Source organism: Leuresthes tenuis, unplaced genomic scaffold, assembly GCF_036924035.1.
Source record: "Leuresthes tenuis unplaced genomic scaffold, fLeuTen1.0.hap1 SCAF_18, whole genome shotgun sequence".
Taxonomy (NCBI): domain Eukaryota; kingdom Metazoa; phylum Chordata; class Actinopteri; order Atheriniformes; family Atherinopsidae; genus Leuresthes; species Leuresthes tenuis.
The window spans coordinates 24,813,682-24,837,665 of NW_027325372.1; the positions used below are offsets into that span (position 1 = coordinate 24,813,682).

General features: G+C 45.2%; 1 protein-coding gene across 4 annotated transcripts in view; it reads left to right on the forward strand.

Moving 5' to 3' along the window:
• The window catches only part of hivep3a (HIVEP zinc finger 3a), a 40,296-nt gene that overhangs the window by 13,511 nt on the left and 2,801 nt on the right, over positions 1–23,984 (forward strand). The window contains exons 1-6 of one of the 4 annotated variants that reach the window (XM_072370062.1): positions 660–12,742; positions 12,974–16,876; positions 17,237–17,406; positions 20,656–20,807; positions 20,890–20,964; positions 21,780–22,396. In XM_072370062.1, coding sequence (XP_072226163.1) covers positions 13,028–16,876; positions 17,237–17,406; positions 20,656–20,807; positions 20,890–20,964; positions 21,780–22,396 — 4,863 coding nt within the window. In that variant the 5' untranslated portion in view covers positions 660–12,742; positions 12,974–13,027. Of the gene's footprint in view, positions 1–659; positions 16,877–17,236; positions 17,407–20,655; positions 20,808–20,889; positions 20,965–21,779; positions 22,397–23,984 lie in introns of those variants that run through there. The other 3 variants (XM_072370060.1, XM_072370061.1, XM_072370063.1) reach the window with 3 other exon arrangements.

Below are 23,984 nucleotides of genomic sequence, written 5' to 3' on the forward strand. Positions count from 1 at the left end.
AATCAGAATCATCATAATTGTGACACAATCAAAGTTTGCTCAGTGCAGACATTTATTTATTTATTGAATAGAGCTGAATCTTTACTTTCCTCTGAAAAACAGATCAGGTGATGAAGATGGTCCACAGTAGGAGATCATTGGTTTTCCCTTGCAACCGTTACGACGTCACAGTCTGGAGCAAATTAAATAAATACTATTAAACTCGCCTCAAACTAAATCTCGGCTGTGATGAAAGTCGCACTGGAACAGAACAAGTGAAATGGAAAATGCAAAACAAGGAATTGTGGGTAGAATATGGAGTGTGTGTATTCTTGTCGCAGTGCTGCCTTGCACAGTAAATGGTACACATGTGGAGTTAGTATGTTGTTGGGATATAAATATGTTATAAAGCAGGTCTCCCCACCACAGCTGGGCTCTGCTCAACATCTGTCAGCATGGTCGGGGCATCCAGCAGACGGTCTCTGCGGACTCTTTCAAATGTGGCGGCGTAGAGGACCTTCTGTTGGTCACATGACTGTTTTCTGTGGCCATCGAGGCAGGCTAAGGTTGAGAGGGGCATCTGTTCCGTTCTGGTTGGTGGTTGTGTGGTGGAGGGAGGGGGGGTCTATGGTCTGTCTGTGGATGGGTGTCTGGATGAGGGCAAGGGGACCTTGTGGTTGTGGTTAAATGCTGGGATTTATTGCTTGGGTTTACACACATCCACACACAAACTGATGTAAAAAGTACATTTCAGCTTTTTTTTCATTCAGACAGTTTTATTTACTGCCACAAACAAGACCTTCTTGATCCTCCCTTTCTATAAGCTGAACTTATAGTCTGCATTCCCATGTTTTAAATAGTCGTGAACACTGTCAGTAAGTAACACAGGCGGACTCTGACCCAGCAGGCAGCAGCGGACAGTGTGCCGCCTCAGACGTGTTTGATGGCCACATGTGAAGCTCTGGACTGTTGGGATGCTGATGAGGGCAGAGTCTGTGTTCCGTCTCTGCTTCTTAGCTAGATGCTGTGACACTCCAGCTCAATCACCCAGGCTCAGGATGTTTCTGCTCATATTTTCCTTACAGGTCAAATCAGATCATCTGTTACTCACAGCTTTCTTTAAAAAAAACTACAATAAAACTTACCTGCTAAGCTTCTGGGGCCAGATGTTTCTTCAGGGCTGGAGTTGTAACGTGAAAATGCCATCAGGCCCCTCTGATTGTCACACAAATCCACTTTTCCATGTCAGGCCAAAATATTAAGTTTTTTATTCAGATGATTTTATTAGATAATATTGAATTTGACTAAAATTGGCTGAAATTAGACTTTATCTTTAGAGTGACTTCACATTACATTTGTTGTGAATTGGTGCTGTGTAAATAAAGTTGAACTGAATTGAATGAACATACTTTAAGCTGAAGCTGAAAGCCAAGATTTGACCATCTTTCAGGTCCTTGCTTTGGTTTGTTACTTGGTTAGTGCTCCCATCAGCTTCGTATCAAACGGTAGCAGAAAACCCCCGAAACCTTGGAGCGTGTGCGGGCAGCTGATGGAACAGATCCAGCTGAAGCCTGCAGTGTGAAGCCGGATTGGAGGTTATCGATGTAAGCTCAGGCTGCTCAGGGATCCCATGGTTCCCATGGTGCTTCGCTATGTTTCAGATTAAAGGTCGACATGTATAAAAGCATATAAATGTATAAAATAAAGTATATAAATGTTTTTTTTCTAGCTTTTTAAACATGGAATGATCTTAAATTGTGCTCCATCTAAACTCCTTCTGAATAAAGGCCATGAAATGAATGTCTGCATCTTTAGTGATGGAGTGACCGCTGCATCAGGTCATTAGCAACACTCACACAAACGTTACAGCTCTGAACCCTTCAGGTTCAGACTGCTTCTCCTTTGCAACCATCACTGTGTGGTAAATGTGATGAATATGTGGTCCCTGACCCACCATACTTGAGTCATTTGCTCATACACACATTAGGTGCAGCCACATTGAAAGTGCACTCTATCCCATGACAGCCTCGGAGCTTTTTTAAGCATACAGAAGCTGCGCGGGAGCAATAGTATGCAAACATTCGCAGTGTTGTCTCCCCATCCAACCGGGGGCACAAGGACTCTGGTTTGTACCCAGGCTTTGGCTTGAAGCCCGCTCTCTGTCAGGCTGAGACTTCTGTCTCGGTCTTTTTCTGCTAAAGTCGAATGAGTTTGACTTTCAGAAGTGACGTGAAAGATTTATTGTAAAAACACAAGGCTTCACTGTAAAGCAGAGAGAGAGGAAATGATTGGCCTGTTTAAAGGTGACCTCCCATACATCGTGATCTTTTCGCTGAAATTAGGCTGATACAGCCTCTGCATCTTCAAAAATAGCCCATTTTTTATTCTGGTCAGCCGCAGCTAAATGTTAATGTATTGTTTAGCTTCAGGTGCAAAATAGTCCCCGACTAAGTTGAGGGGGAAAAGGACAGTATGGGAAAATCTTATGTTTTTGTTTCCATCCAGTTTCTTGTCCTACATTCCTAACAGAAAGAGAGGGAGAGAAAAGAAAAAGCCCTGTTGTGGAAATGTGTTTGGTAGCATGATGTTCGCTCTTTGACAAGGCCAGTCAGATAAGCCTCAGCTGCGCAGACGGAGCCGTGGGCTGTGAAAAGGTTCAGCACTGTCTCTACTGTCACCTCCAACAAGGCAGACGTGTGGATCAAGAGCCAGTTTTAGTCCTCATGTCATACTCCAATAATATGAGAAGAAACAAACCAAAATACAGTGTTTTGACGGCAGTGATCGCCCTTGTTTTCAGAAGGTTTCGGGCCTCTGTGTTGAGGTTCGATGTTCAGCGTTTTACTCGCACAGCCGTTTGCAGGGACCGTTTTCAAGTGTTCACTCTGCGGCCGCATTCAGTTCTTCCCACTGTTCCGTCACTTCTGATTCTTGAACCCTGAACTGAGATCTGTTTGGATTAAGGGCTCAATTTGTAAAGCAGAACACAGAAGGTGCAGATCCGGTATGTCGGAGGAGGAAAAAAAATCACAAAAGGGCATCAGTAAATTCTCTGAGCCAGGAGCACGGTAGATAACACCTCAGGGCTTAAAGTTAAAGCTTACAAATAGAACAGTTACCAGACTCATAGCGTTAGGATTCACATTGAATAAGCAGAGAAGTCACAGTAATCACTCAATCAGCAGGATAAAATGCTTGGAAATGCATTAATTTACAGTATACAGTGTGTTTGAGTAAATGGGTTCTGCAGGGCAGGAGGAGATAAGCTTGTAGTGAGCACAGAGCAGCAGAATGAATGAGCTCTGTCACAGTAATACACTTTCAATACCTACTTGCCCCCCCCCCCCCCCCCCCCCCCCCAAAAAAAAAAAAATAAATTGGCAAAGTAGCCTCCTGTTTACATTGATAAAAAAGCAACACAACACTGAAGGGTGATGTTCTCCAGGCCTCATGATCAGATTAAATTACAATTCAGAAGGCTGCGATGTGTTTGGAGGATGATTAGTGCATCTGTTTCTCTCTTCCGGACCGTTGTTTTTCCTTGACATGTGACTCCTTTATACCTTCACAGAGAAGTATTTCTAACGATCCATCATAAAAGCGAGTTAGCCGGAATGTTACATTTGCCAACATGCTTGCCAGCATTGGAAAAAGAACCAACAGGAAAAGCAAAGTGTGTCTATAGCAGCATACTTTTATACTTCAGAATTCTAGCCATCGTCCTCCTGTTATGTCTTTTCTTCCATTTCGTGGAAGCTTTGATGTTATTTGCTCGATGGTTCTCTGATTGGCACCATCTATACCCGGATATATTTCATCCTTCCCTGGCTGGAGGCGTTGCTCCGTCTTTATTTCTGTTCTTTGGGTTTTTAAGCTTTTTTTAAGCTAAGAAAGACACTATTTTAACGCTGAACATTGGGACTTGTTGACCCAGTACCACATGAGCTGAGGTAAAGAGGGCACAGAGCCAGAATAAAGGGACAGGCTAAGCTAACAGCTTAACGGTGGAGTTCCACGACCTCTGTTCCATTGATAATTGCAGGGAACGTGAACTGTTTAACCCACAATGTAGAAGAGTTAACTGCCCATGTGAGAAATGACAGAATATGCAGAGTGCAGTTTACTTTGCCTTTTCAAAACTGAGCTGACACAGAATACCACTGATGCTAATGTGGTTTCACCACTGTAAGAACGGACAGAGACCGTCAACGCAGCGGAAAAGGTAAAGGAGGAAGTCTTGCGCTGTTTGTTACTATCAGATGGAGCAGCCTGGGACATGTTACAATGCTAGAGGTGGATGTTCAGGCTGCTTCAAGACTTCTGACTGGAGCGTTATGATAGAATTACATGGTGAGGACATTAAGGGGGTCACACACTGCATTACAGACCACCTCTTAACTTCTGGTTCCCATTAAAACTGTGTGCTGCTTCTCTAATAACGAGCCATGGATCGCTAGTAATGCCAAGAACATCCTTAACATGAAGAATAGGGCTTTTAAGGAGGCGGATTGGAAAGCGCTAAAGGTCTCCAAGTCCAACAGATGCTGCAGAACAACAGCACGAGGGAGGTTTGGGATGGTATGAACCCTTTGACAGGTTGTGAGAAGAAAGTGGTCTTTCTTCTCACAACCTAACGTGGCAGAGTGGCTGGTATTAGAAGCATACCAGCTCAATCTGTTAAAAAACTACTGCAGTCAGTGATTACCCTCACAGCACCACTCTTCCTACCCTCTCCACATCCATCCCCTTCACCTCCCCCAACACCAGTACAAAGACTGTTTACAAAAGCAGCACATGCCCCAATACCTCTCCTTTAACTCCAAATTCAGTACATGTACATTTCAACAAAGTGCTGGTGATCAGAGAGCTAAAGAGACTCAGGAAGCCCGGGGAGCAGCTGGCCCTGACAGGATGTGTCCAAAGATGCTAATGGCCTGCTTTGCTGCACCAGAAGAGCCACTGCAGCACATTCTCTGTGTGAGCTTCAAAGCGGGGAGGACACCACAGCTCTGGAGGATGCCATGCCTATTTTCAGAAAAAACACCCCAGAGAGCAAGGAGATTAGAGGCCGGTTTGAAGGACATCACTGAAAATGAAGACCTTTGAATGACTTATTCAGAATCTCCTCAGACCCCAGGTCCACTACGGCTGTGTCAGGGACAGGCAGGAGCACAGGAGCCTGGTTGTGGATGTTGTAAGGTGGTGCAAGCAGAACCATCTGCCACCAAATTCGACCTAGACCAGTGAGATGGTGGTGGACTTCTGACGGAACAAACCACATCTACACCCATGTCCAACGTGGAGGTGGTCAGAGACAATCCTGCTACGGTTAGTTCACACAGACGTTCACACAGTTCTCTACAGAAAGGGAAAGAGCCATTTATACTTCCTAAGAAGAATGTACAGATGTTCTTTAACATCTGATGTGTTGCCAGTGTGTGGTGGCGACTGTGTTGGGAGGAAACAGCATGACTGGGCAGACTGGTGAGGAGGGTTCGCTCTGTGGGGGGGAACAGTTGAACTCTCTAGTGACAGTGGCAGAATGGAGGACCCTGGACAAATTGCTCTCTATCCCAGACATCGGCCACCACCCTCTGCACAATGAGGTCATCATGCCGGTAGGTGTCCTCAGAGGCTGATGTCCCAGTCCTGCTGCATAAAAACACTCCACGCAGCCACAGCAGGAAGGCCAGAACACCCCAGCGCCAAATGACGCATCCTATTATATCTTATACTGCAACCCCCCCCCATCACCTCACATTTATAAGCTGTGTCCTGGTTACAGTTCCAGAGCAGCTTTTCTTCTATGGTCCTTTAGCAGTATTTTTTCAGCGGTGCTGTCATGTCTCAGACATTTTTGTTGTATTGTTTAACACAATTAATTTTTGTAATGTAAAAGTAATTGTGTTTTTCTAGATGAAGTTGATCATAAATCCCACCAAATGGTCCAACTGTGCAACCTGCTTTTGTAAACTTGACTTCCTGCGCCGTCCCTTTACTATCCGGGTATGAAATGTAGGGTTTTAATTGAAGGGTTAGGCTGGGTGTAGAGTAGAAAACAGCTAATATATGTTGTGTAGTTCAGCTGCTTTTGAGACACACACTTTTCAGTTTATTTTGTGAAAGCTGGCGTCTGTGATCGGGAACAGATCACCATTAGTGAGATCATTGCAATACTTCCCATCGGTGGCGGCACTGAACGCGAGTCACGTGACGCGTCACAGCAGAACGCCGCAGATGTGTTTTTTCGCCTTTAGATTGATTTTTAAACTAATGGAATTGAGACACTGTCACTCGTGCATGATGTTCACTTTACTTTATCCATTCCTCTGGGACTACATTTGTTACCGTAGTTACGCTGCTGCTTGATGCTTGAATCTCCCTTCAAAGTGTCTGTCTGTGTTGCTCCTGCTTGTCATGTTTCTAAAATAGTTTAATTTGACTTCAAAGAAGCCAAAGTGCCTCCATATACCAGCTCTTAATGCAAAGAATGCTGATTGAATGTATGTGTGGACTTTTCACCAACATTACATTATGTACAAGTCAGATTTCGAGTCTTCCTCGTCCACATCTGAGATCACAGCTCCTTCGTGTATTTCTGTCCCGCACTGATCAGTCTGATGGCAACAACATGGATCACTACGGTTTTCAGCCGTTTCCCTGTTTATTTAAGGTTTCTAACTTCTCCCACTCGACCGAGTGTCCTAATTTCTTATTTGGCGATCCTCCCCCACTGTTTGTATCCGATAGTCGAAGAACTTAAAAAGGCAGCGTTTTTACTCGCAGAAGATGAATTGAGTGTGGGTCCTGTCGGTCAATGAGGGAGATTTACAGAAGAACCTTGCAAATGCAAGACTTTATAAATCATCTAAACAAATGCGTGTGCGCATTTCTGCTTTCTGCACACAGAACAGAGTTTTAGTCATGAATCTTTAGTTTTATGCATTCGGCCCCTGCAGTCACCAGGACTCCGGGTTTCCTGGTGCAGGATGGACACTCCTGCACTCCTCTCTCAGCTTCTTTGGCTGGACAGATGAGCAGCTCCCCGCTTACCTTCACCTCCCCAGCTGGTGTTCCCACAGCGCTCCACATCCACGTCACTCAGTTAAACTGTGTGATGTCAGAGATGCCGGGGCTAATTTCGGCCGGACCCTGAACGCTTGCCCTGCCCCCCCCACCCCACCCCACCCCCGGTCCGTAAATGTTCCCAGTTTTTTAGACTTTCCTCTCAAAGCAGCAGCAGTATCTCGACACTTTTGGTGGAAAATAAGACCTGAATGGGGAAACTTTAAAAATCTGAAGTAACCCCCCATGTCCTGTCCCAGTCGAGTTAAAACACCGACCACTCACCATGCCAGCTGTGCAGCCCGAGACTGCTGCCAAAAGAAACACGGGCTTACGTCAACTTCCAAATAAGGAGCTGCTGCTTCACTTTGACCCGAAAGAAACACACCAAGAGGTGGATATGGCCGATGGAGAGCGTCCCCTCCTCCTCATTCATACGCGTAATATACTCCGCTACCTGTTTGTCAGTGCAGTGCACGTAGAACGGAGACTCGATTACCTCTCCTCACCGTCACTCTCATTCATCCTTTTTCTGCCTCTCCGTCTCTCTGCCTCCACTCATTCACAAGCTGAGGACGACACCACCTACAAGCAGGTAAACAAAACAGAACAAAAAGCCACTGACATCCCTTTGTCATCTGCAGTGATTTGATGTCTGAGGTGAGTGACATGATGTGGAGGCAGTGGGGATTTTCTCCATTCATGTCTTTGTTATTGCACAGGGCTGCTGCACGCGTGAGCCGTGGAAAAACACTAAAACCATTTGCGCTGTTGTGATCTGAGAGGTTTGGAAGAAACGGGATATTTTGTGCCGATTTCTGCATGTGGAGGCGACCTTCTGTGGCGGGAGAGTGTGTCTGTGTGTGTGAATGGAGGAGAAGGAGGGTGCATGGAGTGGGCTGCGTATGCGTTAAAGCTCAGGCTGGGAGTGAATGAGCTCCATGTGCTGTGCATGAGCAGTCCCGAAGCGCGCGCGCCGTCCCTCTCACACACACTCGTGAGGCGAAGGTACAGACTCCCAGGGGTCTGTTCTGTCCCCGGACAGCTGCTGAGGAAAAACTGCTTTTCCAGCAGCAGTGAGATGATGTGCAGCTGACATGGCTGTGGAAATGCAACAGAACATGAGGGCATTCACAGGCTGGCTTTGGTCAGAGGAGTCCAGATACTGAAGTGAAATTCAGTGATGGGTCGCTTTGAATGTCATCGTTATGGATGCCACTTCGTTACAAGGCGTAATGCATATTTTTTACAAACAAATCTTTCCAAATACTGCAAAATGTTTAATCATTTGATAAGAAAAGCAGCAGAAGATGGTTACTGAAATATTTTTTTGCTTCAAACTGTTCTGGACCGGTGCACAATGCACTGTACCCCCCCCCCCCCCCCCCCCCCCATAGGCATTTTCATTTCTGAATCCTTCTGAAAGAACTGAGTGGTACCATTACTGTGGTACAAATTCAAGTCGAGTATTGATTGATTTTTTTGTTTGTTTGTTTAAAGATGTGTTCTCTCCAAAAAATCAGCAGCTTTTGGGTACGCGGCACCTCCGCCTGCCTCTCTCTGTGCTGTCGGTGAGGATGCTGGAAGATAAATTTAGCCCTCCAGCTCTCCTTCCATCTGCTACCACATGGTTTGGGGCCGTTACCATAGGAACCGCTGCTGGGTGCCCATTAGTGTGAGAAGAGGAAATTGACAAGATCTTTTTAAAAGCCATTTCACGCAGTTGTCTTTCTTTGTGTGCACATTTCACACGTGTTTCCAAAGTCATTTTTCATATTGTGGAGTTTTTTTGTCTGTTATTCAGCACGATTGTATACTTATATCCGTCTTTATCATCTGACACAGATGACAGGCGTACCTGCATCACCCTGACAGTTGTTAGCTTCGTGCAGGTTACAGCTGTAGCGTGGCAAAGCTTTTCCAGTTTTCGGGTTAAACTCTTTAAATTTGCGATATCTGGCTCTTGACCTTTTAGATATCAGGCCTCTTGAAGTTCTTCCTGACCGTATATGAATGCTTGACTTTGATATGTTGAGTCACATGATCATGTGACACCGTCCCAGTGTCAGTGTTGATGGAGATGAGCTTAACTGATTAAATGTCTTTGTACGAGAATAAATAAGACAATTCAAGTCGATGCATTGTGAATAACATTGGAGCATTACTTTTTATTTCATGGACCGTTCGTCATTTTTGTGGTAATTTAGATTTAGATAATTAGAAATGTATATGAACTGGCCTTTGGCCGTTGCTTACTCAGTGTTTTCAGACAGAACAGTATGTATCAGTATATTTATTTCATGACATAGTACGACAATAATAGTACGACAGAACCCATAAATCTAAATGAATAAATATTTGCATTCTACGTATTGTCAGGTGTTAATATCTGTTTGTTCCTCTCCTATTATCTCTGCTCTCATTTTACTGTCTTCTAAAACACTACAGTATGAATTTAAAGCAGTTCTTAAAGCAGTTCAATGAGTCAAAATGGCTCAGTTGTACTCCTTTCTAAAACTGCCCGGAGCTGTTCTGGTTACACTCTGAAAACCAGAATTTAGCCACAGTTTGTCCAACATCTTCAAGAAACATGGTAAAAATAAAGACATAAATTTGACAACAATCAGAGGTCGTAAGCTGCCACCTCACTAATGGTGAATACAGACAAAAAGGTGGAACGTGCACCGTGAGTGAGGAGAAATTCATTTTCATCATCATCCTAACGAGTTAACTGTGTCTTTAGTGTCTGTGAATTGTTGCCGCACTGAGTGAAAGAAACACAGTAGTGGTAACAATGATTGGCTGTTTCATGAGGATGGTGCTGTGCAGTCTGCCTCACTGACATGGCTTAATGTTGTGTAATCATGGATCAAAGCCACAAATGTATATGACATGAGAAAAGTTCTGTTCGAGGGCACGCTTTGTACTTTTTAGTCTTGTGTAACAGAGCCAAGATTTTCTTGTACTTGTAGTTGCATGAATTATTCTTTATTACCAGACTCTGATGCCTACATTACCCACCATGCAACTGAGCCAAGCTCAGCCACCTTAGAATTGCGTTAATGCTGCCAGCTGCTAACGTAGCATCGAGCTGCTAGCCTCGGGCAGAGATGTGGCCTGAGTAACAGAAGGTGTTTTTGCAAACAAACACACGTGTAGAAGTTTCTTTTCCTCGTTGGGTTGTTACTTGGATGAAATGGGTAACCACTGGACAGGCAAGCAACTTTCTGATATCAACACTGTGGACGTTACACTTGAATGTGTTGCGATCCAAGCAGAGAGGAGACCTGGATCTGTGTGAGAGGAGTGGACTGCCTGGTTCAAATGAGCAGATGCTTTGTCCTCTGACAGAAGATGGTCTCTGACTCTCCACTAAAAGCTCTTTGTCCGGTTACACAACCTGACTGACCTACACTTAGCTCTTGCTAGTCTCAGAGAAGAATTTGTGCACTTGTGCACTCAAAGGAGACATTTTATACCTGAAGTATGTTATAGAATGCTTGTTTTGATGCAATGCTGATATGTACACTGCGCCCATAAGTTTATCCAAAGATGGTTATCAACCTGTTCTTGGTCATTTGAATCATATCCAGCAGCTTTGCTGTCTTCCACCAGAATGTGGGTGTAGAAACCAGCTGGTCAGTGCGTGGGATGCCTTGTTTACTGTTTCAGTGTGCTGGCACAGAATAATGTTGGGAATTTTCTTCAGTCTCTCCACTGAGGAACTTATAGCCAACAGCCATCCTTCCACTATATCTGGTGTGACCATTTAAAGTGTCTAAAATCGCAGTTAATCAGATGTGATTATGAAGCAGGTAGCGCCGTGCACGTGTGCGGCTGTGCTGAAATCTAGCCATGTCTAATCATTATATGGAGGGAAGTGTTGTTGACACTGCAAAGCTAATGCACTAATAAGATCATGTTAAACCACTGTCAGCTTCACATGCCTCAGTTGGATTCATCATGCAAAGAATATTTCAAGTTGTGCAGCTTTATTAGGGTCAAAGAATAGAAACTGTGTTTTATGAGGATATGAATAAGAAGTTCTAGAGTATTAAGTAATGTATTAATTGTGTCATTTTACTGCCAGACTAACTCCTTCCTTGGATCTTGCATTTCTGTGTGAAAATATCTTCCTCCTCGTGGAGCATTTTTGTTCTCATGCTCTGCTGAACAGTACTAGGCTCTGACTAGCTTTATGGGAATGAATGATGTGTAATGTGCAATTATCAAGCAGAAAAACAGTTTGTAAACCTCACATTTACAAAGGTTGGGGCTCACTTTGGGACACTTTTATTTGCTAATCTTATGAACCAATATTTCATTCAAACAGAACATAAAAACATGTTAGATGTTGAAAGTGAGACATTTTACTATTTTCCCAAAAAGTGTTGACTCATCTTGAATTTGCTTGAAACAACGCGTCTCAAAAGTTGTGACGAGGGTGATGACGGCCTGGAAAAGCAGCACTGGAAGAACTTTTTACAATTAATGAAGTGATCGAAAACGGGTCATAAACATGATTGCATATGAAAAGAGCACCTTACAGAGGCCGAGTCACTCAGAAGTCGAGATTGGCAAAGGTTCAGCAACGTTTGACTATGATTTGTTGAGCAATTTCAGAGAAATGATCTTTAACGTGGAATTGTTTTGACTTTAGATATTCCATCATGCCCCCCCCCCCCCCCCCACACACACACACAGTGCATATTATGAAAAAAAAATAAAAATAAACAATGTAAAAAAGGAAGGAGGTGAAGTGCAAAACCGTTCTGTGGTCAGGTTAATCTAAATTATTAATTAATATTATACAAGACTGATAGACCATTTATTTCAAAAGTGAGAGTGTTCAGTTTCAACATGAATATTGCTGCTGGATTCAGCAATGCCACATAACAGAGGCGAGCACATTTTGATGGGTAGTTCTGAGGTAAGTCAAAGAATCCAATGCTCACAGACAGACAAACAAAACACAGCTCCAGAAAAACACAATGGACATGAAGCAGTATCACACACATTTGTTGTTTCAATGGCATCTGTAACCATCTTCAGTTTTTTTCCTCTTTGATTTTTCCTCGCAGTTCACCTCAAAATCATCCATGACAATCAGTACTATGGAAAAAGGAAATGATTGCATTCTTGATGGAAATTGCAATTCCCGCAGGACCCGCCAGAGTCATTTATCGCCTTTCACCAATTAGAGTTTCATGATGCTTGAAACAAAACCAAACTTAAGACGAGCTCGTATTTTTCATGAAGTGGTAAAATGTCTCCCTTTCAGCATTTAGAACGTTTTCCATGTTCTACTGTGAATAAAATATTTATTTATCTGATTAGCGAGTCATTGCACTCTGTTTTAACTAATGCTTTACACAGCATCACATTTTTTTTTAATTGCTGTTGCATATAGCTGATAAGAAAATACAAGATCATGACGACTCAAAATGATGCTGTTCTTGGAATGTCTCAGTCGCAGTCGGTGCACGTCCTCTTTAAAGTAGTCAGCAGCCTCCATACTGACAAGCAGGGAGGTCGTCTTTTTCTCCAGCTGTATGCACTATCCTATGTAACGACCTGTCTGTTTTCACAGATTCTCACCATGAGAAGACAGAGGGAACCATAAATTCATCTGTGCCAGCTGAGCATCAGTATGTGCGGCAGCAGGACTGGCTGAGGGTTTCATGATGGGATACTTTAGGTCAGCCTCGCAAAGGACTTCTTTCACAGCACGACTTATTACAGCTAGATTATTCGATGCCCCTGTTCTGTCTTTGACACCATCAGTCTACCGTCAAGCAATAAAGTTTAAGTAAAAAAAAAAGAAAAGAAGAAGAAAATCATTATGAAGCTTGCCTGTGAAGTAGTGTGGGTCATTTGACAGCAGTTCCTCATTTTATACCCAGTTAATGATTTGTCTTTAATTCTTTAGCCTGGTTCAGGCAGACGCAACCCAAGTGTCTACCTGAGGCTGTCCTTCTGTTATATGGAGGCCTTGGATAGTCATCTAATGACTGGGGAGCAGTCCAGAGGTCAAGAACATCGCCAAGCAGAGTCTCGTCAACGGGGCTCACAGACCAAGTCTCCTTCCCAGTCCAAGTCCCAGTGGCAAACAAGTTCCCCAAAGCCTCATGGCACACCACATCAATCCAAACAGTCCAGAAGACAGAACCCCGATCGTAAACGTCTCAGGCACCAGCGGCAAAGCATCGACTCCGATCCAGTGCTGGAACCCAAACAGGATGCATCACCAGCAACGAGAGCAGCCGCAGCAAAAGAGGCATCTTCAGCAGATGTCCCTCCCCAAGCTAAATCGGAAACCCAAGAGGACAACTCAAAACAGAAACGAGAGCGTAAGCCTCAGAGACCAGGCAAATATGTTTGCACTTACTGTGGCCGTCCATGTGCGAAGCCCAGCGTCCTACAGAAACACATTCGCTCTCACACAGGTGAAAGACCATATCCCTGTGCTCCATGTGGCTTCTCTTTTAAGACCAAGAGTAACCTGTACAAGCACCGCAAATCCCATACCCACAGGGTGAAGGCAGGCCTGGCACTTGGAGAGCCAAAATCTTTAGAAGAGCAAGTCACAGAGTCAGATGATGAAACAAGACAGCTATCATCAGCTTCTGCCCTAACAGATAGACAGAGCAGTGTCACCTCGATGAAAAATCATGAAACGGATGGGGCCAAACATTGCACTGGAGTAACCAACGAGTCCTACGCAGTTAAAAAAAGACTGGCCCTTCGTTTGAGTCGAGGGAAACACGCTCCTCAAGACTCATCTGATGAGAAGACCTCGTTACTAGCGTTAGGTAGTAGAGGCAGTACAGAATCCGGCTATTTCTCCCGCTCTGAAAGTACTGAGCAGTCACAAGACAGCCCCCCCAACACAAGTGCCAAAAGTTACGCAGAGATCATCCTCGGTAAATACGGACGTCTCGGACACCTACAGAGGATGTCTCGTCATCATAACCAGCATCCTTCTGGTCAGGAGGAGAAAAACATCCCATTCACTGTACCCAAGAAACAGGTTATTGACCACATCACCAAACTCATTACTATCAACGAGGCAGTGGTGGACACGAGTAAAATCGACAGCGTGAAACCACGAAGATTCTCACTCTCGAGAAAGAACAGTTCAGAGTCTCAAAAGGGTTTGAGTCTAAAAGAGTCACTTCTTCACAGTCCAAAAGCTGGAGATCTGGGCTATAAAAGCACAGGCTCCATCAGCATGGGAGTCCCATGTGAAAAATTTCATCATCCCTCCCTGAATGCGGAGCAGCCACCCGGCCAAATATCCACCGCCCCTCTGGTGAGAAGTCAGTCAATGCCAGCTGCAGCTAGTTCGTTTGACGCCTCCAGTGGCGGCCCCGGCAAATTTCGCCAAAGTCAGTCCTTTGATGAACGACAGCCTTCTGAAACACAGGTGTCCCGTCGCTACGGAACGCTTAAACGGCAGCCGGCCATTGAAATTCCCCTCAGTGCCGAGCTTATTAAAGAGGAGCGTGAGGTTTCTCATTTGTTTTACCCTGACAACGTAACCACTGTGCCTGACCAAAAGAAACATCTACCACAGCCATATGAGTGTGAGACCTGTGGCATTGGATGCAAGGATTGGGAAGGTTACAAGAAACATAAGCAAAGCCTGTGCCTCGCATATCAGCCCCAAAAGGAGGTGGTAATCAGTCGAATGGAGTGCTCACAGCTAAGTAACCATGCGGTCAGAGCAGGAGCTTCAACAATGCGCAAGAGAAGAAAAGAGGAGAGTTTTGAGTTCGATGACCCTTCTTCTCCCATATTACCCTTCGCATCCCACTCATTAGAACGCTGTCAAGATGAAAGTGGTGTAGTTCACGAGGGCTCCAGAAGGCCTGCACTGCAAACCTGTTCAGTGATTCAACACACAAGTTCATTTGAAAAACAAGAATCTTTGTGTCACGAGAGTCAGAGCTCGGAAACAACAAAGAACTCTCCACCTCACGAAGAATACCAACAGCTGCCCAACAAGCAACCCCAACATCAGGCGACAAAACTTGCACCCCGAAAGTTGGTTCGCCAAAACAATGTACAGGTTCCAGAAATACTGGTCACGGAGGATTTCAACTTTAGTTCAGAGACCTCAGTGGAGCCACTCTCCACAGCAAAACCTTCAGAGAAACTTGATGAATTTCAGTGGCCACAGAGGAGTCCTTCTCTGGCACAGCTTCCTATTGAAAAGCTTCCACCGAAGAAGAAGCGCTTACGTTTAGCTGAGGCCACTCAGTCCTCAGGGGAATCCAGTTTTGACTCTGTTTCCTTACCCCGCAGCCCTAGTCAGGATAGTAGTGCATCGTATGCATCCAGTCGCTCAACATCCTTTGAAGAGCCAAACAGACCGGACATGGATATGGCAACATCAACACCACTGAGAAGATCAAGAGCTCCTCAAATGTTGACCGTACCGGGGGTGCATCAACACAGAGAGATGAGGCGCTCAGCATCTGAACAGGCCCCTCATGACCCACAGCAGAGTGCCCTACTGGCCGAGACCCGCAGTAAGTCTTTTGACTACAGCTGTCTGTCACCTGAGCGCACTGCAGTTGGCTGGAGGGAAAGAAGAAAATGTCTTCTGATGAGACACGCAGCCATCCGAGACAGAGATGAGGAAGAGCAGCAGAGTGCCACAGTGAAACGGAGTCCTGAACACCCCAGTAGATCTTCTCAAACTAGCCCAACTTCTGCGCATTGTAGTAATTCGCCTTCATCCCCTTCATCTGGTGGCAGAGTCTTGAGTAATCCAGTAGGATCGCAGTGCAAAGAGATCTTTTCTCAGTGGAAACTTCATCAAAACATTCAGTTAACAGGTGGCACGGAACTTCCAGCTGCCCACGACCCTTTTGTAGGAGTAAAAAAGGAGGCCTCTTACATTCACGCAGAGCAGCTTCCTCCTCTTGCACCCCAACCCACTCCTACATATGGGCCATCAGGGGCAGCCAGAGCCCACTACCTCCCCATGTCTACAGGGCTGAAGCTAGAGATGATTCCTACACGGTGTGATGATTATTCAGAGGTTCGAGTTGGTCCCTCCCACATCAAACACTCAGTCCCTCACATCACCTCCAGTTTGGAAATACTCACACCACTCGCATCTCCAGCTGTGGCAGTGCGTCTCCAAACAGACACCCTCACCCCCGCATGTGCCATATATACCACATTGTCTCAGTCCACCTCCCCCACGCCCCAGGAGGCTTTTGATGCCGTCTCACCCAATACAGGCATGTCAACAGCTGAGTACAGGAGCCACAGAAACATGAGTCCAGATCTCCAACTGTGGTCAGACGATGGCCTGAGGTCATCGAGCACAGGGGGCAACAAGCGCATGCTTTCGCCCTCCAACAGTATGGAGCTCCATCCTGAGTCACAACAGCAGCAGAAACGAGTGAAAGAAGAAGGGGAGAAGGAGGTGGGACGCACTGACGCAGCAACACTCGACACATGCGATAAAGACCTCAAACGGGAGAATCAGTCATGTTTATCCCGAGTTGGTTCTCCCGTCTCACGTATTGAAACCTCCTTCCCCACTTTGCTGTCCAGCACCTGTAATAGCTGGTGCTATTTGAACTACATTAAACCAAATCCTTCTGCTCTGGATGAACAGAAGCCCTCGGTGTATTCGTCGTGGTCTACTAGCAGCTATGACCCCAACCCACCTGGGCTCTCCAGCAAGACGGTGCTCTCTCTGCTGCACTGCAAGCAGAGGCTCAGTCCCTCCATTTACACCACATCCACGATGTCCATCAGGACGACCGAGGCAATGGAGCAAGAGGACAACAGAAGACCCTGCTCCACTGAGGTAATTACACTGATTACACCGGTCTGTAAATGAGTTAGACTTGCTCTGCAATATTTGACCAAGATAAGGATCAAATAGGAATTAGTAGACTGATGAGAAAGTGTCTCAGGAGTCTGAGCGTATAAACATCCAAAAAGGTGTTAGGCCCTGAGGTACTTGATGAAGAAGGTGCAGCGAAGGTTGGGTAACTTCTGAAAAGAGGACACGTTGTTTTTTTGGCAGAGAAAACTGAGAGAAAATCGTCCATAAATGTGCTTTAACCAAATACTGTGAATTGTTCAATGAGAATTCCCAACTTTTGTCTCCCTGGGCATGCTGGAGCAGAGTTGGTGAATTTGCCCGTGTCTCTTTCGAGTTTAGGTCGACAACAGCTACTGCAGAGACCACAAGGGGACGGGGAAGGGACAGCTGCCAGAGGATGACGACAGGTCGAGCATACGAGAGGAGAAGGAAGAGAAGAGGCAGGAAGAGGAAGTCCAGTTATTCTCCACAAATAAACAACCTCCTGATGTCTGGATCTGCAACACAGGGTGAGTACGACTGACTGTGGGGGAAGGATCTCGCTGTTCACATTAGTTTGATTGGTGACATATTGTGGTTGTTGATACTGATGCGCCTCATCACTTGGCACTTGGTACGTGTTGAAAGCTTGCGTCACACAGTATGGAATGTTGTGGAAACTGTTGTCTGTCCGCCGTGTTGGAGAGGCCAAGGGCTCGCTGTCTGCACCAACAGAGTCCGTCTGTTAAAGGGCCGAAGCCAGAAAACTACCTGGCTTCCTCTGCTCCTGCAGAGACTCATTTACACCAACCTTCACTGTCATTCACATGGAGCAGCACAACACAGGTTGTGAGTGTCATGTCACACTGAGCCCAAAGGAATAAGTCGGGTCTGTGGAGGTACATCACATTAGTTATTAAAGAAAACCAGCCAAGTGATCCTGAAATCTGTGAGTCAAAAGTGTTTGTTCTTATATTACGAACCATGTGTCGCCAAGGCTGCTTTATAGAATAAAGATGTTTATGGAAGTTGGGATTAGGGCTTCATCTTACTCATTTTAACGGTGATGGATTTGTGGACATTTTCACTGAACTGATCAATGATCAAAACATCAATGAAAACTTTCCTTCACTATTTCCTGCAGTGAAGGAGAAGTAAATGATCGCACCGGATAAAGTGCAACCTTCAAATGTTCGGCAGCTGTTTGAAAAAAATCGATTTCCCAGAATAATCGGCAGACGAATAGTCGATCAGCTAATTAATCATTACACGTTTATTTGCAGAATTCAAGCGCGAGGCGGAATAAGGTCGGGCACTGACCTCGCCCTGACTTCAGCTCGTCAGTCTTAACACATGCTGATTAGGCTGTTGGGCTCATTAAACTCCTGCCAAGGGCAAGGAAATTTCACTTTATTGTTGAAATAAACAGAAAAATTTCTCAAGAGCAAACGCTGAGGAGAGGACACCGTTCCTGGCAGCAAGGTCATCATCCAATGTGCTCCTGTCCCCTGTGATGTCATCTGAAGCCTCAGGGAGAGCAGGGAGAGCAGAGCAGAGCCAAAGGGAATGCGTTAGATTTCATTTTCTGTGTGTTCGAATCCAGAACAGAAAGTAAGCAATACTTTAACATGGTTAGCCATTATTATATCTCTTGCATGGATGAAGTATTAATTTATTAAGCTCCCAGTGTGATAGATGCAGTTCAAACGAAACCTCTTGACAATTGGTCTGAAATTCCCTCTGCTTGATTTCAGGTGTTTACCCTCATTCTTCCTCAGAGATGCACAAGCTGATGCAGCTGCTGCACAGACAGACACGATTTAACTGTGATTAAATTAAATTATGGAAAAAAGGTGGTTTGGTTACAACTGTAAACATGTTTTACTCAAGAAACAATGTTGAACCAATGAAATGCTTTAGATAAACAAACAGTTAGTTAGTCAGACCAAAGCCAGACTTTACAGACTTTAGAATACATGTAAACATGGTAGTTCGACAGAAATCCTGTGAAATCGAAGCTCCCTAACGCAGACGATCACACCCAGATAGTGTGGTTTGAATCTGTTCACTCCTGTTTGAACACACTCGGCCAGACTCGAATGTCCAAGGTGCTCCACACATGCTTCATCTTTAGTATTTTTTTACATATTAAGACCTCCAAATTCCAAAGAAAGCTGCTCTCAATGACATACGTTTCTTCAAATCATTAAGAGGAAGCGTGGACTCGCTGTCGCTTTCCAGGCTGCTCTAATAAAATCCCGATTTCATAACCACGGCCTCATCTGACAGAATCAATATTCAAGTAACTTAAAGATGACGTCTGTGCAGCCAGTTCAGCAAATTCATAATTGGGTCAGCAGATGAATGCTGCTGCGGTCCTGTGTACGTATACTGGGATGAGGACGGGGGTCCAGTGGGTAGCCATGACACCGCAGCTTGAATTATGATGAATCTCAGCAGTGATGTGGGTTTAAAGGCAGACCCACCTTGTTATCCTTCCATTGGTGATGGTGGATAACACAAATTAGTTTAATGATAAGCTCCAAAACATCCTGATACAGACAATAATGGCCTTCGTTGAGGAAATGTCTCTCAAATGTGGCTGGAGACTGAGTTCCATTTTACAACGAGACTTCAAGATTAAAACGCACACACATCAGATGAGTTTGAAGTTCAGTCAAACCAGACACACACGCACTCGTTTTTCTACCTTTCAGAAATAAAACACAGCAGCGATCTGAACCCACGGAGCGCAGAGAGGTGCCATCTGTGTGTCTCTCCTTCTGGTGCGAGTGTGTTTGTGCATAAATCCCTGTTGTGACTCACGTGGATGCTCACTGCAGCCTTCCTAGAAGAGTGAGTCATCCTCTCGCCCGCACTCTCTCTCTTTTCTCTGTCTGTTCAGTCTGTCTGAGGCGCAAAAAGACAAAACGGCGGCAGCGAGGCCATCAAATATTTGCCTTTTTTTCAGCTGGTAAGGGAGCGGCTGAAAGCACCTATACTCGAATGGGTGTTGCTTGACATGTATATAAGTGCTTTACAGTGTAAGAGTGCGACGTACAGGCATGAAGGTGTAGTGTGTTGCTCTTTAATTAAGTTTTCCAAGAGTGTAAAAGCCACCATTTATGATACCCGCTGAGTTTAAACAGCCGCACGGCCCATCGTGGAAATAGAAGAAAAAACAGCCGATTATAACCAGAACCATTGTTTGTCGTCGGAATGTGTTTTCACTTTCTGTGTTTTTTCATGCTTATTTGGAGCAGCAGCTGGTCTGGGCCAGGGTTTCCCTCCCTCGCTGGCCTGTTTTTTTTGGCTGGCTGCAGCAAACCCCTGGACCTTGAGCTGTATCGTAGGCTCCCTCTTGTTTGGACTTGGTGGTGGTGTGAGCCGTGAGGGGGTTTTGAGGCGGTGGGAGGGTGGGGTGATGGGTCTGATTTTTGGCTTATGAAAGCTGCTCTGTTGAAGCTGAAGTGGGCGCCTCGCTGAGGAACCCTCAGTGTACATGGAGGGCTGGACCCCGCTGCCCAGCTACCACAGTGTGAGCTCCCTGTGTAGTTGAGGCCAAACTGATAACATACTTAAAATGGACAAATAAAGGGAACTAAATAGCTGCTTACAGGTGCTGAGGTGGCCTCTGACAGCTCCTGTTATGCTCATATTGATTGCTGCCTTCATCCTGAGAGGAGCAGAATCAATAGATGGCTGACAGGGAGATGCTCTGGAGGCCAAACTAAAACCTCTTGCTGAGTACACCTGAGTAAACCTCTTCACACCTACAGATCAAACACGCGGGACGACGATGAGCGTGAACGAGGTGAAGGGAAGTGCCAATGTGAAGACTCTGGAATCCACAGCAAGAATGTTTCTGTGCTCTCCACAGAATCCCCACCATGCAACAGTGATTCCTGTAACTGCACTTATAAATCTGCAGGTAAAATAGAGTGTGAGTGTGTGTGTGTGTGTGTGTGTGTGTTCACTGTACTGTACTATAAGCCTCTCCTTTGTATTTCCAGGGAGACTTGTTGAACACCTGAGATCTGAGGCGTGTGAAAAAGAGACCAGCTGTCAACCACAGGACACACCTGAAGGTATACGGTGTTTACTGTGTTTACTGTGTACGATACTGCGGTTCTGGAACGAGGCTACAGAAGACCAATTTTTCTCAGTTAACAACTCAGCATATAATGAGTTTTTTTACCCATCAGACACTTGCACTGTATCGGTATGTTGTCAGCCGAAGCGTTTTCGCACACACGGTGGCTGCTCAACACGCCCTGCCGCTGATCAGCTGTGGCTCAAAAGTCCGCCAGTCTAATCCCAAAATACCAACTACAAGACGAAGAAGATGAACGAAAAGCCTAAAAAAATGGCTGCTCCGAGAAGCTTTTCGTTTAGCCGCCTCCTCTGCGGTTCTCCAAACTGCGAGCGTTCTGACGGTGTTCTGAGGGCTTTCATATCTTCTCATCGTCCTGTTGACTGATTAGAATGAGTTTGCTTTTATTATGCGTCTGTAACCGTACACCCCCATGATGGCTGCGCGCTGACGATATTTCCCCGTCCATATCCACAGACATCAGTTACATTGCAAACAGCCTGCTGTTTAATTGCATTGTTTCTTATTGCTGTGATTGAAAATTATTCTACATGAGACCAGCAAAGCAGCATTTTTTTTGTTTCCAGTTGAAACAAAGAGAACTTGAAAAAAATTGTCCAATTTGTATTCAATCATGTTCCGATTTTATAAGCAGACACCAAATCACGATTCTATCACATCTTATCAACAAGATATCAGTATTACTTTCTATCTACGATCAGGTATTCTGAGAAAAAAGTTTAGACTATGCTGTAGTTTCACACATGCTCATCAGAACTGACTGATTCATTTATAATTCTGCTCTTGCAGTCTTTGAGGACCCATCGAATCATCCAGATCAACACAAGGATCATCAGAGGAAAGGAGCAGCTCACAAGGACGATGATGCAGAGGATAAGAGTGGCAGCCGTGATGAAGACAGCCGGTCCACAGCGACTGAGACCTCCCACACTGACGGGGACAAAGCCCATCCAAGGGGTCAGCTGACAGAGTCGGCCCTCCCACTGACCCCCAAGGATTCTACCCAGAAGAGCTTAGCCAGTGCCAGGAGGGCCCTGTTCGCCCGCAGACGCCTCGACGCTTCGGCGTCGCCGTCCTCTAGATGTTACCGTTCTCCATGCTCTCAATCCCCGAATCCACAAAGAGAGTCGCCTTCAAATCCTCCGCCCGCTTCTCCTTCATCCCTCTCCACGCCCACTGCTCAGGCCTCTCCTGCCCCACAGACAGCAGCCTCTCCTGCACGATGCATCTCCCCTGGTCAGACTCCGGGGTCAGAGTCCTCTGCGCCTCGGGGCTCCCCATCAGACGATGGCCTGAGGTCATCTCTAGCTTCAGCAGACGCCGCTCCGTGTCCAGTCTGTCCTCGTGTGACAGAGCTGCCGTCTGCAGCAAGACTGGTGAGTCACTCCAGAAAAGCAAAAACTACGGTGAGATAGTATTTATCGACAGCATCATAATCCGTTGTCTTCTTGCTTTTCCTCCCACTCTCCGAACTTTCAAGTTATTGTCGCACATATAATGAAAACAGTTCCAGAAAGTGTCTTCACTCACCTGTGACTCCGTCCAACTCTGTTGGTTTAACTCACAGTTTTAAATAAATCAGCTTTTGGCTCCCATAGCCAATCTTGTGTGGCTCAGTTAAATCCCAGTAAGTCAACATCCAGAACAAATATAGATAGGCAGGTACATATGAGGTTATTTAAAAGGTGCACTTTTATTGGAAAAGGAAGGAAAGGTAACTCTCCTGTTTTATATCAGTCAAACCGAGCTTAAAATAATGCGGGAGAGCTCCCAAATAGACACAACATGTTTTCCCTGGGCAGCCGCTGATGAAACCAGACGCAGGCCGATCGTTAAATACCAAAGATTTGAACCACATGTCGACGATGAAAACAACGCGGGTGAACATCTCCGCTCACCCCAATAAAGTGAAAAAACAGCCCCACCCCAAACCTGTATGGTGCAACCGCACCGCTTCCTCCACACACTAATATAGGTCTCACAGGGGTAGATACTCATTTATATTGTTTGCAGGGTTGTTTTTTCACATCTGCACACATGAGTATGTGGCAGCCACACCGCTGAACCGGGCGGGTTTGTTAAGGAGAGTCTCTTTCCACATCTAAATATTTGACATGTACATGTACGGTCCTTCTTTGAATGTACAGCTTCAAGTCAAGAGCCGCCACTTTTTGAAGAAATCAATGACTGTAAGGACTGTTTTAAATGTGCCTTCTGTGGGCCCATCAGCCACAGTCTTAAGAATCCCAAATAGCTTTTATAGTTTAGCTTAAATAGCTAAGACCTTTTGCTTTCCCGCAAACTTACCTGTAAACTACTTTTCTAAAAGAAAATAACACAAACAAGGAAACGGTGCAGTTCAAATCATGGACTGATGGCACAGATGTGTGTGAGAGGCATGTAAACCTGCTGCCATATGTTAAAAGAATGCTTATTTTGAACAAAGCGTGTGTTCAGAGCAGTTCAGATCCAGCTGAGTCTGACTCTTTGGAGACGTCACTGCCCATAAAAAAAAAAAGAAGCGTACTTTACGTTGTATTAAAACCAGCCGTGAACAACACAAAGTTACAATCAGACAGCTGTGCTCTGACTCAGCATCTTTCTCTCATACAAACACACAGTTTTTACACTTTTCGTGTTTCCAGCAGATGTTTTACAACATGAGCATAAAGGAAAAGAACAAATGTTCATGGAAACTGCACAAAACAGCATTACATAAATGTTGCCTAAAACTCGATGACGTTAATAAAAGTTCAAAGGAATCCCTTTTTCTCAGATTCGCAGAAGGACACTGGTTTTGTTTATGCCCGTTTTTAGTCGTTTATTGCTTAGTTTAGTTCCTCTACACCAAATAGTTTATCTCACATTCACTCAGCCGGACACTGATGGAAACTGTCACCTATTTCGCCAAGTTGGCACTTTACGAGCACTGGTTCAAAGTTTAGTTCTCACAGCCAAAAACAGACCAGTTCATAGTTGAGTTGATAAATCTGG